This window comes from Balaenoptera borealis (assembly GCF_965194805.1).
Source record: "Balaenoptera borealis genome assembly, chromosome: 2".
Lineage (NCBI taxonomy): Eukaryota > Metazoa > Chordata > Mammalia > Artiodactyla > Balaenopteridae > Balaenoptera > Balaenoptera borealis.
The window spans coordinates 182,576,615-182,591,415 of record NC_138867.1 but is presented as its reverse complement, the minus strand read 5'-3'; the positions used below and the strand labels follow the sequence as shown (position 1 = coordinate 182,591,415).

At 46.4% G+C, this 14,801-nt stretch overlaps 2 protein-coding genes across 2 annotated transcripts in view; both read right to left on the bottom strand.

Annotated features, from left to right (window-relative positions):
* Nucleotides 1-10,267, bottom strand: part of LOC309624075 (uncharacterized protein) — a 33,435-nt gene extending 23,168 nt beyond the window's left edge. Inside the window, exon 1 of the mRNA XM_082381683.1 lies at nt 10,116-10,267. Within this exon, the coding sequence (XP_082237809.1) occupies nt 10,116-10,118 (3 nt within the window). The 5' untranslated portion in view covers nt 10,119-10,267. The remainder of the gene's footprint in view (nt 1-10,115) is intronic.
* A 4,045-nt stretch (nt 10,268-14,312) lies between these two features.
* LOC309624072 (zinc finger protein 555-like) overlaps nt 14,313-14,801 on the bottom strand; it is a 49,914-nt gene continuing 49,425 nt past the window's right edge. Inside the window, exon 4 of the mRNA XM_082381678.1 lies at nt 14,313-14,533. Within this exon, the coding sequence (XP_082237804.1) occupies nt 14,527-14,533 (7 nt within the window). The 3' untranslated portion in view covers nt 14,313-14,526. The remainder of the gene's footprint in view (nt 14,534-14,801) is intronic.

The following is a 14,801-nucleotide window of genomic DNA, read 5'->3' as shown; positions in this document are numbered from 1 at the left end:
TAACAACTTCCAGTTATAAAATAAATAAGTCACTGGGATAAAATGTACAGTGTAGGGAATATAATCAATAATAATATTATATCTTTGCATGGTGACAGTTGGTAACTAGACTTACAGTGGTGATCATTTTGTAATGTACAGAAATAGTGAATCACTATTTCGTGCACTGGAACTAACAAAGTGCTGTAGGTCCATTATACTTCAAGAAACAAAGAAACTCATAGAAAAAGAGATCAGATTTGTGGTTACCAGAGGCAAGGGGCTGGGGGAGTGGAAAGTGGATAAGGTGGTCAAAAGGTACAAACTTCCAGTTACAAGTTAAATAAGCACTAGGATGTAATGTACAACATGATTAATATAATTAACACTGCTGTATGTTATACATGAAAGCTAAGAGAATAAATCCTGAGAGTTCTCGTCACAAGGAAAAAAAATTTTTTTTCTTTTTTAAATTTTGATTGGAGTATAGTTGATTTACACTGTTGTGTTAGTTTCAGGTGTACAGCAAAGTGAATCAGTTATACATATATATATATATCCACTCTTTTTTTAGATTCTTTTCCCATATAGGCCATTACAGAGGATTGAGTAGAGTTCCCTGTGCTATACAGTAGGTCCTTATTAGTTATCTATTTTATCTATAGTAATGTGTATATGTCAATCCCAATCTCCCAATTTATCCCTCCCTCCCCTTACCTCCTGGTAACCATAAGTTTGTTTTCTACACCTGTAACTCTGTTTTTTTTAAAATAAATTTATTTATTTTATTTATTTATTCTTGGCTGCGTTGGGTCTTCGTTGCTGCGTGTGGGCTTCCTCTAGTTGCGGCGAGCGGGGGCTACTCTTCGTTGCGGTACGCGGGCTTCTCACTGCAGTGGCTTCTCTTGTTGCGGAGCACAGGTTCTAGGCGTGCGGGCTTCAGTAGTTGTGGCATGTGGGCTCAGCAGCTGTGGCTCGCAGGCTCTAGAGCGCAGGCTCAGTAGTTGTGGCCCACAGGCTTAGTTGCTCCACGGTATGTGGAATCTTCCCGGACCAGGGCTCGAACCCGTGTCCCCTGCATTGGCAGGTGGATTCTTAACCACTGTGCCAACCAGGGAAGTCCCTGGTCTCCTTTCAATACAACAGAGTGAAAATGGTGATCCCAAAGCCACCTTAATACTGGAGGTTTCCTGAATAGAAACATGGCCCCAGACTCCTCCACGTGCCAGCCTAAAGCAGAGCAGGTCAGCCAGGCTCATTTAGGAACCGCCACTACCTAGGTATTGTCTGTATCCGCCAAGGACAGTTCCTGGAGAAGAGTCTGCCCATTACCCTGCACCACCCATAAGCCTGATCATCCTTGTTGAAACTCCTATCACAGCCCCATCAAGTAAGAAAAAAGACAAAAAGAACCACTTTCAAAAGCCCAGAATCGAGAGCTGGCAGATACACGGAGTCAGCAAGGAGAACCTCCCCGGGGATGGGCTGGGTTGATGATGTGGTGAAGCCTCGTAGAGGGAAAACTAGTTTTTCCTTCTTCTGTGCTGGGAAATAAAACAGTTTTCCCTACTGTGTGTTTCTTCCCTGTGTGTCTCTTTACCTTCATAGAGAACACTTCACTTCAGACACTTCTGGTCTCCAGTGTGTGGCGGTTTCTCCCCACACCAGGCAATTCTCTGTGACTCCAACTGGGTTTCCCATGCTTTCACTCAGTTCTGACACACTCTACCTGGAGAGATCCCACAGGTTAAGGGCTCAGTCCCTCAAGACTGATCCCAACCCCCGAACACACACACACTTCAGACGCCAGTCTCAAGACCAGGCTGTCACCTGTGCTTCTTCTGACCTACGAGCTATAGATCACAGGTTCCTACGACCCCTTCTCCTGGGGTTCCATTAATTTGCCAGAGTGGCTCACAAAACTCAGGGAAGCGCTTACCCACGTTTACCAGTTTAATAAAGGATGCGATAAAGGATACAGACGAACATCCTGATGAAGGGAGGAGTAGGGTGAGGAATGTGGGAAGTGGCACGGAGCTTCCATGCCCTCTCTAGGCGTCACCCTCCCCACACCTCCCCCTGGTCACCAACCCGAAAGCTCTCTGAACTCCATACAACTGGGATTTTGTGGAGGTTTCATCACAGAGGCAGGAATGGTCATTAACTCCATTTTCAGCCCTTCCCCCTTAAGAGAATGGGGGGTGGGGCTGACAGTTCCAAGCTTCTTATTGTGGCTTGTCTTTCCAGTGACCTGACCTCATCCAGGAGGCATCCATGAGCCCAGAGTCACCGCATTAAAACAAAAGGCACTTCTATCACCCAGGAGATTAGAGGGGTGTCAGGAGCCAGGGGCAGAGACCAACATATATCTTCTATCATCTCTTAAGTCTTTAAACACAAATGGCCCTAAATGTGATGATTTGCCCTCAGACTTGAAAGCAAGGAAAGAGTGTCCTATCAAAAGGAAACGGGGGATCTTCCCTGGTGGTCCAGTGATAAAGACTCCACCTTACAATGCAGGGGACGCGGGTTCGATCTCTGGCGGGGAACTAGGATCCCACATGCCGCGAGCAACTAAGCCCACACGGCACAACTACTGAGCCTGCGTCCTAGAGCCCACGAGCCACAACTACTAAGTTCATGCGCCTCAACTAGAGCCCACGTGCCACAAACTACAGAGCTCATGCGCCCTAGAGCCTGTGTGTCACAACTAGAGAGGAGCCCGAGCACCACAACGAAGAGCCCGAGAGCCGCAACGAAAGATCCCGCATGCCGCAACTAAGACCTGACGCAGCCAAAAATAAATAAAATAACTAAATAAGTAATAAATAAATCTTAAAAAAAAAAAAAAAAACAAGGAAACTGGGCTCAAAATGCTTCATGAGGGACTTCCCTGGTGGCGCAGTGCTTAAGAATCCGCTTGCCAAAGCAGGGGACATGGGTTCAAGCCCTGGTCCGGGAAGATCCCACATGCTGCGGAGCAGCTAAGCCCGTGCTCCACGACTACTGAGCCTGCTCTCTAGAGCCTGCGAGTCACAACTGCTGAGCCCGTGCGCCACAACTACTGAAGCCCACGCGCCTAGAGCCCGTGCTCCACAACAAGAGAAGCCACCGCAATGAGAAGCCCGCGCACCGCAACGAAGAGTAGCCCCTGCTCGCCGCAACTAGAGAAAGCCCACGTGCAGCAACAAAGACCCAACGCAGCCAAAAATAAATAAATTAATTAATTTATTTATTAAAAAAACAAAAACAAAAAACCCCAAAATGCTTCATGACTCTTTTGTGGTATGGAGGGGCTTTTTGCAAAATACAATTTTAGGTATGTTTCTTGGGTTAAAAAATGTTGCAAGGGACTTCCCTGGTGGCGCAGTGTTTAAGAATCCACCTGCCAATGCAGGCGACACGGGTTTGAGCCCTGCTCCGGGAAGATCCTACATGCCACGGAGCAACTAAGCCCGTGTGCCACAACTACTGAGCCTGCGCTCTAGAGCCTGTGAGCCACAACTACTGAAGCCCACGTGCCTAGAGCCCATGCTCCGCAACAAGAGAAGCCACTGCAGTGAGAAGCCCACACACTGCAATGAAGAGTAGCCCCTGCTCGCCGCAACTAGAGAAAGCCTGCATGCAGCAACGAAGATCCAATGCAGCCATAAATAAATAAATAAATAAATAAATAAATAAATAAATAAATGTTGCAAGCTGACAGTTCATGAAAGATGTAGTTCTAGTACACTATTTTCACACACCTGCCTTAATAACACGTGAGTAGGTCACTCTTCTATGTACTTTATGGAGCCTGTTGAGCTTTGAAAATGGACAAATACGGGAAATAATAAATAATCAGTACTAAGTTAAATGATCTTATTCTAGTGGATTTGATTTTTTTTTTTAAGGCATATGAAGTGCTTTTCAAACTCTCATCCCAATGGAGCAAAATACCGATGAACAATTCTTCCCCTGCAGGATCCATGTTAATGGAATCTCATCGTCAATCAAGTCTTCATCTCATCTATCTCCCTATCACTGAAGCATAAATTTCTTGAGAGCAACTGAAATACCAGTCTTGGAACTTTTTTACATAATCTTCTTGTCATTCCTTCCTACTGTTCAACAAGGAACTGCTCCTCTTTACTAAACAGATATCTGTGTACACCACTGGGTTGCTCTGGGTCAAGATGTGCTTCATCATGAGAGCTTTCAGGGTGTGGGGAATGGGAGAATATAAAAAACAAATCTGCCCAATGCATTTGAGCAGAAGTGCTGGTTCCTATTTAAAGCCTGTCTCTTAACCTGCATATACCAGGATGGGAGCAAAAGATGCCTTAATATGTCACATGTCACGTGCTGAAGACAATAAGGTTGGTAAATGCCTATTTATCTTCTGTTCTGTGTTTTTATTATTTTTTTAACTTTTAATTAATTTATTTATTTTGCCTTCACTGCGTGGCATGTGGGATCTTAGTTCTCCGACCAGGGATTGAACCCGCGTCCCCAGCATTGGAAGCATGGAGTGTTAACTGCTGGACCACCAGGGAAATCTGTGTTCTGTGTTTTTAGTTGTTTAATAACTGAGGTTTTCTAAATGGTTTGTCATAAAACCACATTTCAAGTTTTGTTTCTTTTCAGAGAATCTTTTCAAGTATTCAAATGTATTTATCACCCTGATCTCTCAATAATAATAGACACAGAAATCTCTCTAATGCTGATCTGTAGTAGATGCATGATTTAAAAAACTTGTTAATAGGGGAAACTAATAGAGTAAGTTTCACCAGGAAAAAAATATTGTAATAGAAGAAAACATTTACCTTTATTCATTGCTCAAATGTTTGTGTACGTCACGCCCCAAAAGAATACGAAAATAAACAAAGAATCAGATTTTTAGTAAGTTTCCAGTATACAAACTCATAAAAATAAATCTTGGTGTATTCTGAATCACTAGAAACAAGCAATTGAAAAGTAAAATTTTCAGGACTTCCCTGGCAGTCCAGTGATTAAGACTCCATGCTTCCAATGCAGGGGATGAGGGTTCGATCCCTGGTTGGGGAACTAAGATCCCACGTGTTGCAAGGTGCGGCCAAAAAAAAACAGTAAAAAATTTAAATATTAGACCTTTAAAACTAATTGCTACAAAAACTAATTTTCTTTAAGTCCTAAATTATGTCTAATTAAGGATATAAACTGATTTGTGGATAAAGTCCAAAATGTTATCAAACGACACCACAGTAAAATGAAATAAATGGAGAGATGGTCACATTCTCAGTAAGGAGACTTGATGTCACAGGACGTCAGCTTCTCCCAAACAGGTCAAGAGTTTAAGAAAATTCCATTGACTCTTCAATTCCATTGAAGGTTTGCTTTGGGTTTTGTTCTGGGGGTTGTTTCTGTTTTGTGTGAACTTAAGAAAATCTACTTTTAAAAACTGAAATGGAAGACAAACTTCTAAAATAGCCAAGACTTTCTACAGAACAAGGTGGTGGGATTTTCCCTAACAGACATTGAAACTTCTTAAACTGCAGTGATTAGGACAGGATGGTGTTAACAGAGGGATGGACAAATACACCAATGGAAAAAAACCACAACGCACTGAAACAGACCCACATGTTTTCAGCATGTGGATCTACGCCAGAGCACTTGATGCTGGGCAGGGGCCAGATGATGACACTTTGATGGGGCAGTGATCACTGGATATCTAAAGGGGAATAAGAAATCTTTTTCCTTATAACTGCATGTACAATAACCAATTCACTGTGGGCTTAACTATGAGAGACGAAAGTAGAACACATTGAGAAGTTACAGGAAAATGCATTATGTCTCGACAATTGGGGGAGTTTTCTTATAGAGGAAAAATAGAGTAAGCTACAAAGGAAGATGAAGAATGTCAAGTCTATTAAAGTTAAGATGTGTCCATCAAATAGAATAGAGAGAACTGATGAACCACAATCTGAGAGAACATATTTGGCACACCGAGAAATGAAAAAGGTTGAATGTCCAGGGTATGTAAAGAAAGTATAATAAATCAGGAAATATACAAATGAATTACAGGTGAGGAAATGACTGAAAACTATTTCACAGAAGATGAACACCACTTATAAGAAGTGCTCAACCCCAATGGTTATCAGTAAAAACCAATATACAATCACAAGGAGATCCCACTTCACATATTACGATGGACAAAATTAAGCTGGATACTCTTGAGCCAGGCTGGAACCTGGGACCCTTTGCTGCAGTGCCTGCAACTGGACAACCATCTCCTCCAGCAGCAAAATACAAAGAAACTATAAGGGACTAAAAATAACTGCACACAGGCTTGGGGCAAATTAGGAATAACAAGATACAAAAAGACCAAAAATCCAACTGCCACTTCTGAGGAGTCCGGAGCAAAAGCAGGGTATTGCCCATGCGCCTGGCACACAGCACCACCAAGCGGGTGGGCACACCACCCAAGCCACCCCTCCGGCCCAACTGCTGGACTAGACCCCCCCACATCCAATATAAGAGAACCCAGCTCACCCCCACCCGCTCCTCAGAGAGTGAGCAAGGAAACCTGTTACTTGTTTTCGCTCCCTAGTGCTGCAGCAGGAGCCCCAGTAAAGCCTTGATTGGAATTTCTTGTCTGGCCTCATCAATTTCTGTTGATTCAAGTCCAAGAACCCTGGTCAGTAATACTCCAAGTGCTGGAAATGGCGTAGAATCAACGCTAGACTCCAGCCCTCCATCCACACTTCCTAGTATTTTGAAAATATCCATCATCTACAATCCTACAATGTTCCTTCCACATGTAAAAAATTTATATTGCATTGGCATTTGGAGACAAAAATCAAGGAGTATAAATAATAGCACTGCTGATAAATCAAAACTAACCATGAGACAACCCAAGCCCCACAGGACTGTATGGAGGATACCACCTGGTGACTCCCCTCCTCTGAAACCAGCACGTGTGAAACAGACTGGGGCCAAGAACCACGTAGAAGCATTCTGTGTGCCATTACTGGTGTGGTACGGGTCATATTCACTTATTGCAGATTCAGCAGAAGCAAAATCAAAACGCTGCTTGGTGATGAGGAACAGGTGTAAAGCTGCAAAGAATACCAAAAAGACCAGGACGATCGGCACCCTGGGGGTCGCTCACTGGGAAGTGCTACCAACCGACCAAGGGAATAAAAATCTACACCTTCAAGTAATGGAACAAAAGTCTTCAGTAGTCACACACTGAGTCACAGGGCACAAGGTTCCATCAAGGAAACAAAAGGGAAGAGCAGCCAAGTGTGAGCCGCTCAGATCAGCAGCCTGCTGCCCATGGTGCACAAGGAAACCCCAAGTCAGAAGGTCAAAGCCATCCGAGCTGGGGGGCTGGGATCCCCCTGCCGACACACAGCCTGGCTGGGCGCCCCCAGGGCAGGGGGAGGGACCGAGCGCCAGAGCTCAGTGTGGAAATGCCGCCTCCTGTGGACCTCAATTCTCACCCAAGAGAAAACACTCAAGTTGAAGTTCTGACCCAGAGAAGCTCTCCAATTCATCAACCCTCTCAGCAGCAGTTGAGACCAAGGAGCCTTCCCTAAGTCTGACCTTCACAGACTCACTCAGGGTGCACACATCACACTCAATTCACCAACTCCTTGGATGAGGCCAAAAGCAAAGATCAGCAAACAGGTGAGGGCAACACAACCTCAGCTGACAAACCACCCCCAGCCCTTCTGCAGGTGGATTCCCCTACCCCATGCTCGTGCCATAAACACCTCCTTCTGTGGTGGTTCTACGGTCTGGAGGCCACATGTGTGGGGAGGGGTGGCCGCAAGGGCCCAGAGCACCTTCCTTCACCTCCCTCACAGGCTCAGCTTGTCCCCGCCCCAGATGATGCACCTGCTTCAAGCACCGTGGGTCATTTACAGGACACAAAGACCCCTGTCTCAGTGTGTAAATGAGAACCTGCAGGATCACTGCTTCCTCCTGTGTTCATGGATAACGTAGGAGAGGGAAATTCTAGGGCACTTTTATGGTTTGAGCAACTGGTTACTGCTCATCCCTTTCAGAAGACAGGCATCAGTTCACTAATAACCTCATGATGACAAGCTGTAACTCGTCTAATCAGAAGTAAGCAAGTCTCAATAGCCCTGGTCACATTGCACAGAATTTCCATTCATCTCTGTTGTCCAGGTAGTAACAGTTAGTGGACCAGATTCAGACAGTGTCAGAACTCTGCACCCTGCATGGAAGAGTCATTACAATTTCTCTGAATCTTTTTAATCCATCTCTCCACCCATTTCACATGAAGGGGTGGGACTGCCTGCATTTCCTGAAATTCTAATGGAAGAGAAAACATTTTCTGTACTGAGACACTTCTCCCCAGAGGCATCTCTGGTTAAGGCCCAAAGGCCCAGAATAATACAAGTCAGCAGGAAAGGGCAAAGACCTGAGATGCTTACTACCCTCACTAAGGAGAAGAAACCAGGCAGAAAGAATGCAGAATTTTACACTTGCTGAAACTGGAAGCTGGATTAGGGGAAGCTATTAGTGCCGAGCTGGACCCAGAGGAGGCAGCTCACAGGTGTCAGGGGACAATGCTGAACCCTCCCTGAGCCCTGTGCTCCTGGAAACTTCGATGGAAGCTGAAAGGACCCCCCACCCTTTGGTCTTCTGGAAAACAGCAGCCTGCAAGAAACCGCCCCCGTGCCCCACCTGACTCAGATAAGACTCACACGGAGGCCCCTTGTTTATCCAGGACAAGGCCAGACGCAGTCCCCCCAAAGCCCCATCTCCACCTCATCAGTGATTAGCGGAACTGTTCCCCCCACTGACCAAGCAGAACAAATGCTTGTTGGCCAAACTTTGGTTCAGCTCCTCTCCTTCCCCCTGACCTGGCCTCACCGCAGCCAGCCGACAGACCCCTAAGGACAGGCTGGCCTCAGGGATCTGCTAGCTGAGCATCTCACCTGGTCCTTCCTGGTGTTGTTTAAGCCTCTGTGTAAAAGAAACTCTCTTTGCCCAACTCTTGAGACGCTTGCAGATCTTGGGGTCAGATGTCCCCCTTCCTGCAGAGCCCCCTGTGCCTCATGCAGCAGACCCTTCTCCCCCTGCAGGTACTCATTTGAATGAAAGTCTGCCTTTAGGAAGTTTGGAGTTTTATTTGACACTGGCTTGACCCAGTGTTCACAATTGCCCATTTCTTACCCAAATTTTACTTAGGCTCCTGTCTACCCACAGGCCCCTGACTTTGGGTCACCACTCCCTTCCCCCGACCCCACTGAGAAGCACTGAGTTGCAGAGCAAACCCTCCCCCCGGCCCCCCTCCCCGACCCCGGGCTGAGAATGCGCTGACCACAGGAACGCCCCATTCTGTCAAACAGCCTTGCTCTCACCCTCCTCACCCACAGCCCTTTTCTGTTTAGTCTGAGACCCTGGCACATTTGTGGGATCCGAGCCCTGTTCCTATTCCAAGTCTTTGGAATATTAAAAACAAGACCACAGCCCCAAACGGAATCGGTTATGCTAAGTCCCAAATCACCAGAGACTTAATTACAGTTTCAGCCTCTCCCAGAAACGGAATCTGAAACCAGTCAGTCAGGAATTACCTGGTCAGCACAGTGAAGTGATCTGCCTGACAGACCCCTGCGCTCCGTAGAGTAACCTGGCCACAGACAATCAACTTTCGCTACTTTCTTTGTCCCGTTCCCTCTGCCTATGGAAGACTTTCATTCCGTGCACCTCCTGGCAGCGCCCTTATAGATACGCTGGATGGGAAGCTGCCAGATTCATGAATTGTTGAATACAGCCAGCAAGAGCTTCAAAATGTACTCAGTTGAATTTTGTTTTTTAATGGGAATAAAGTCTCTCCTTACCCAATAAGGGTTTGACTTTATCTGTCAGGTCACGGCGGGTTCCCTCACCTCCGCCCCTGACCACTGCCCGGGTCACCCGGTCCTCCCTGGGACCCCCAAGGGACGCATACTCAGGTCGGGACTCCCCCGCACCACCACTAGAGGACGGGAAAGACAGGACGCCGGGACCGCACCCCGCGGCCGAGAGGGAGACTCGGGTCAGAATCCAGGGGAGCGGGCGCGGAAGACCCGGGCCTGCCTCAGCTCCCAGCCGGTCCTAATCAGCCCCTCCCGGTCTCTGGCCCCGGCCCGCGCACTCACCATCTCCGCGCAGGTCCTGGGTGTCCAGGGCGTCCTCCCGCGGCCCCGCGATCTGGGCCGGTGAGAGCCACAGAGACTGGACAATTGGGTCCGCGCTCCGCAGGTGCGCAGGCGCGCCGAGATCCGCCGAGAGCGACGCCTGCGCGGGCTGGGAGGGCTGGGAGGGCTGGGAGGGCTGGGAGGGCTGGGAGGGCTGGGAGGGCTGGGAGGGCACCCACCCCGACCCTGATTGGACGGAGCTCCGGGCCTCCGCCCTCTGATTGGACGGTGCTCCAAGCACTCCCCCACCGGGGCTTCTGAGTGTACGCTACTCAGTGACCCGCCCCCGGCGCCCTTTAGTAAAGGACTCCAGAACCGGCCCCCGTAATCCTTGATTGGATTGTTCTCCGGGAACCGGCGCTCTGATTGGGCGGTATTCCAGGCACTCACCCTATTGAGGACTCTGAATGTATAGTGCTCGGACAAGCTTCCGGGGTCTGATTGGACAGTTGTTCAGACCCTCCCCGTCCCTCCGCCCAGTTTCACGGGCTCCACCCTAGCGCTTCTGATTATTTCCCGGGCCCCGCCCCCGTCTCCCTTGATTGGACAGTGTTATAGTCCCTAAGGCCTCAGTGATAAGCTGGGACGTTGGTCAGGTCCCTAAGCCGGGCGGAAGTGCGGTTTTCGAGCCCGGGACGTGGGCTCCCAGCAGGACTTGTTCCCGGGCAGGCGAACCCGGATCGGGACGTCCTGACTCAGTTTCCCCGCGGAGAGACCCCTGTCCAGAGTCGGGACTGGACAAGATGGGCCGGGAGAGCCTGGTGACCTCCAGGGTCAATGGTCGACCCGGGGTCAAAGGTCACCATGGGTCTGTGCCCTTTCTTTAAGAAGAAAGAAACGTCCGCCTGTAAGGCAGGATTCGGCCGGGTTTGACGTGTGACCTTTGACACCTACCGCCCTCCTGACCCGCCCGTATATCTGGGCTTGACCAAGTTCTCTGTGTCCCATTTCTTACCCCGCAGCATCAGGCTCCCTCCCCACAAGAGGGGGGTACCGTTGGGTCTCCCCACGTCTGAGCAACCCTGAGGTTCAGAGCAAGCCCTTGGTCAGCTTCTCCAGAGAATAGGCCACCCAGGGAGCCCTGTCCAGTCCAGCCACACTGACCCGCAGTCCACGCACCGCCCTCACTCGCCCAACTTCCCTCCTCCCCTCCTCACACAGACGAGAAAAGCCCTTTTCTGTGTGGCTGGAGAGGCTGACACATCGCTGAGATCCGAGCCTCGGCCCTGTTGCAACAATCTTTGTGAATAAAGTTTCTCTTTATCTAAGTCTAGATTAGTTTTTTATTAGACATACTTTTATTTTTTTGGCCGCGTCATGGGGCATGTGGGATATTAGTTCCCCTACCAGGGATCAAACCCGTGCCACCTGCAGTGGAAGCACGGAGCCCTAACCACTGGACCGCCAGAGAATTCCCATAAACATACTTTTAAAATGATGACTCCTGCAGCTTCCTGAGAGCTTGGTTCTAGGGCCACGTTGCCCAGGGTGATATGGCACTGGGATGTCCTTTCCCAGTGGATACCCATTTGGGTTGATGTGCATCCAATTTTTGTGGCTCTATGGTAGAGCCATGGAGGCCGAGCCACCTGCAGAATTCGATGGCAACTGTGGGCCTGGGAGCTTGACTTGCAAATACCTTTCAAATACCTGTGCTAGGTGCACAGCTAGCAAAGGTGATGGCAGCCTCTCTGAAACTGCCATCACTGGACTTAACTGGCACAATTAAAGCCTCAGTTATGGGTGGCTGAATCTAGAAGCTCCCAACAGTCCAAGGTGTTGCCCAGAAGAATGATGAGATGGTTCTGTTGCAAATAGGTTTTAAATCATATGACCAGATTTGGGTGTATGTGGTTCATAGGGTTATCAGGTTGTTTGCCAATTAAAATACATGTGGCTGAGGTTGGAACTCCAGCACTAGCCTGCAAGGACTTTGGTCAATAATAATGTATCAGTGATAAAATAAACAAGGTCCTATTGTCTAGCACAGGGAACTGTATTCAGCATCCTGTGATGAACCGTAATGGAAAAGAATATGAAAAAGAATGTGTATATATATATATATATATATATATATATATATATATGTGAATCACTTTGTTGTACAGCAGAAATTAACATAACATTGTAAATCAACTCTACTTCAATAAAATTAAAAACCTTAAAAAAAAAGATTGTGATATTCCAAACCCAACCTCCATAGCTTTTATAACAACCATTCAAATTAAAGAAAAAGTAGTTAAAAAAAAAAAGTCCCTGCATCTCTCAGTATATTGATGGCAATACTAATTTCTGAAATTCCTCCATGAGTGAGGTGTTGCTTCAGGCTTACTATCTTAAGGAACAGCTCTAGGAAGCATCTCTTTGACCTTTCCCCAACAATATACCTCAAGGAAACCAAAATGGTAATAATTTTAGTGGTTAGTAAGTGTATCTATTCCTACAATCCATCCTGGGCCTAAGGAACTAATCTATTTTCGTTATCTTTACAGGGCATTTTGTAATTTATGATTTTGTAAGTTTCTGTGTACAGCCTTTGCACATTTTTCTTGGACTTTAACATTTTGCTTCTGATTTATAAGCGCTTTTAAAACTATTAATTAGGGTTTCCCTGGTGGCGCAGTGGTTAAGAGTCCACCTGCCAATGCAGGGGACACGGGTTCGAGCCCTGGCCCAGGAGGATCCTACATGCCGCGGAGCAACTAAGCCCGTGCGCCACGACTACTGAGCCTGCGCTCTAGAGCCCGCCAGCCACAACTGCTGAGGCCCGTGCGCCTAGAGCCCGTGCTCCGCAACAAAAGCCACTGCAATGAGAGGCCCGCGCACCGCAAGAAGAGTGGCCCACACTCGCCCCAACTGCAAAGAGCCCCCCGCGCAGCAACGAAGACCCAATGCAGACAAAACAAAACAAAAAAAAAACTATTAATGATACTGCATTTTTTGCTATGACAGCATTGAAAACATTTCCAAGTTAGTATGTCTTTCATCTTATCATTTATGACGTTTGTACTTTTTTTTCAAATCTTGTCATCATTCTATTTATAGTTTTTCTTTGGATGTCGTGACTTTCACTCCCTAAGTATACAGAAATACTTACTGATGTTTTCTTTTAGTTTTTTTTTTTAGCTGCATTGGGTCTTTGTTGCGGCACGTGGGATCTTCCTTGTGGCACGTGGGATCTTTCACTGCAGCGCCCAGGCTCTTTGTTGCGGAATGGGCTTCTCTCTAGTTGTGGCACGTGGGCTCCAGAGCAAGCAGGCTCAGTACTTGCGGCACACAAGCTCTCTAGTTGCGGCGCATGGGCTTTAGAACACGAAGGCTTAGATGTCCTGCAGCATGTGGGATCTTAGTTCCCCAACCAGGGATAGAACCCGTGCCCCTGCAGAGGAAGCGTGGAGTCTTAACCACTGGACTTCCAGAGAAGTCCCTCTTTTTTTAAGTTTAAATCTATATCCCATCTGGAATTTATCTGGATGTAGTAGAAAGAGGGCTGAGATTGAATCATCTCTTGACATAAATCATCACATACAGTATTTTATTATATTCTTGTGTATGTTTATAGACTCTCAAGGGCATATATGTTCATTCCAAGATTTCTCAACAATGGCACTATTGTTATTTTGAGTCAGATAATTCCTTGTTTCTGAGGGCCATTTCAATTATTTGTACTCATTCGTTATTTTAACTGGTGATCTGATCAGAAGTTCTTCCTCATTCTTCATTTACATTTGCCTACCTACTCCTTGCACTACTTTCAGAAATTCTTTTACAATTATCTTATTATGAGGCATACAGTACTTCTTGATGCAAATTTGGTTGGAAATTTCTCTAAATTTTATGGCTGGGTTTAGAGAGGTCTGCATCTTTGAACTGAGGAGTCTTCAATCCAACAATGTTGTTTATATATCCATGAAGGTGACACCTTTGTCACTTCATCAGGAAACACTTTAAAATGTTCTTATATGGATCCTGCACATGGCATTAAGCCTATCCTGCAATATCTAATATAGAGTTTCCCAGAAAATGCAATTTTAGTCCAATAATGTATTTTATTATGTAAATCGTATATATTTTATCAGTAACTAGTAAATTGCCAATAGTTCTAACAGTTTTATAGTTGTTTCATCTTTAGTTTCTCAAGAAAGCAGTGCTATCACCTCCAATCACAATATTTATTCCTATACTTTATAGGGCTCAGTGTCTATTCTGACATGATCTTATAACAGATTAAAGCAATGATAAATAATTGAGGGGGAAATAGACATATTTGTTTGGTTTGGTTGTTCCTTAAGGTCGGAAGTCCTACTGATATCAGTTCCTCTTCACTTAGTGCTCTCAAACACCTTCAATGAGTAGCAGCCTGGCCCGGCAGTCATTGCCTAAAATCGATCAGAGAAAATTTAATAATAATAATAATAATAATGGCAGTGTGTCTAGCAGCTAAGATTGTGAAATAAGGCCATAGATTTCTTTCCAATAGTGCTGAAATTACGTCGGGTAGACAGACAATAAGCACCAAATAAACTCACAGAAAATGAGGAGTATAAATGCAAGATTCCTATTAGAGCAATTAACAAAAGGAGAGATAATGCTTCCGGGGGGCTTCCCAAAAGGTCACGTGAGAGAGAGACTTTTACACTGAGACCA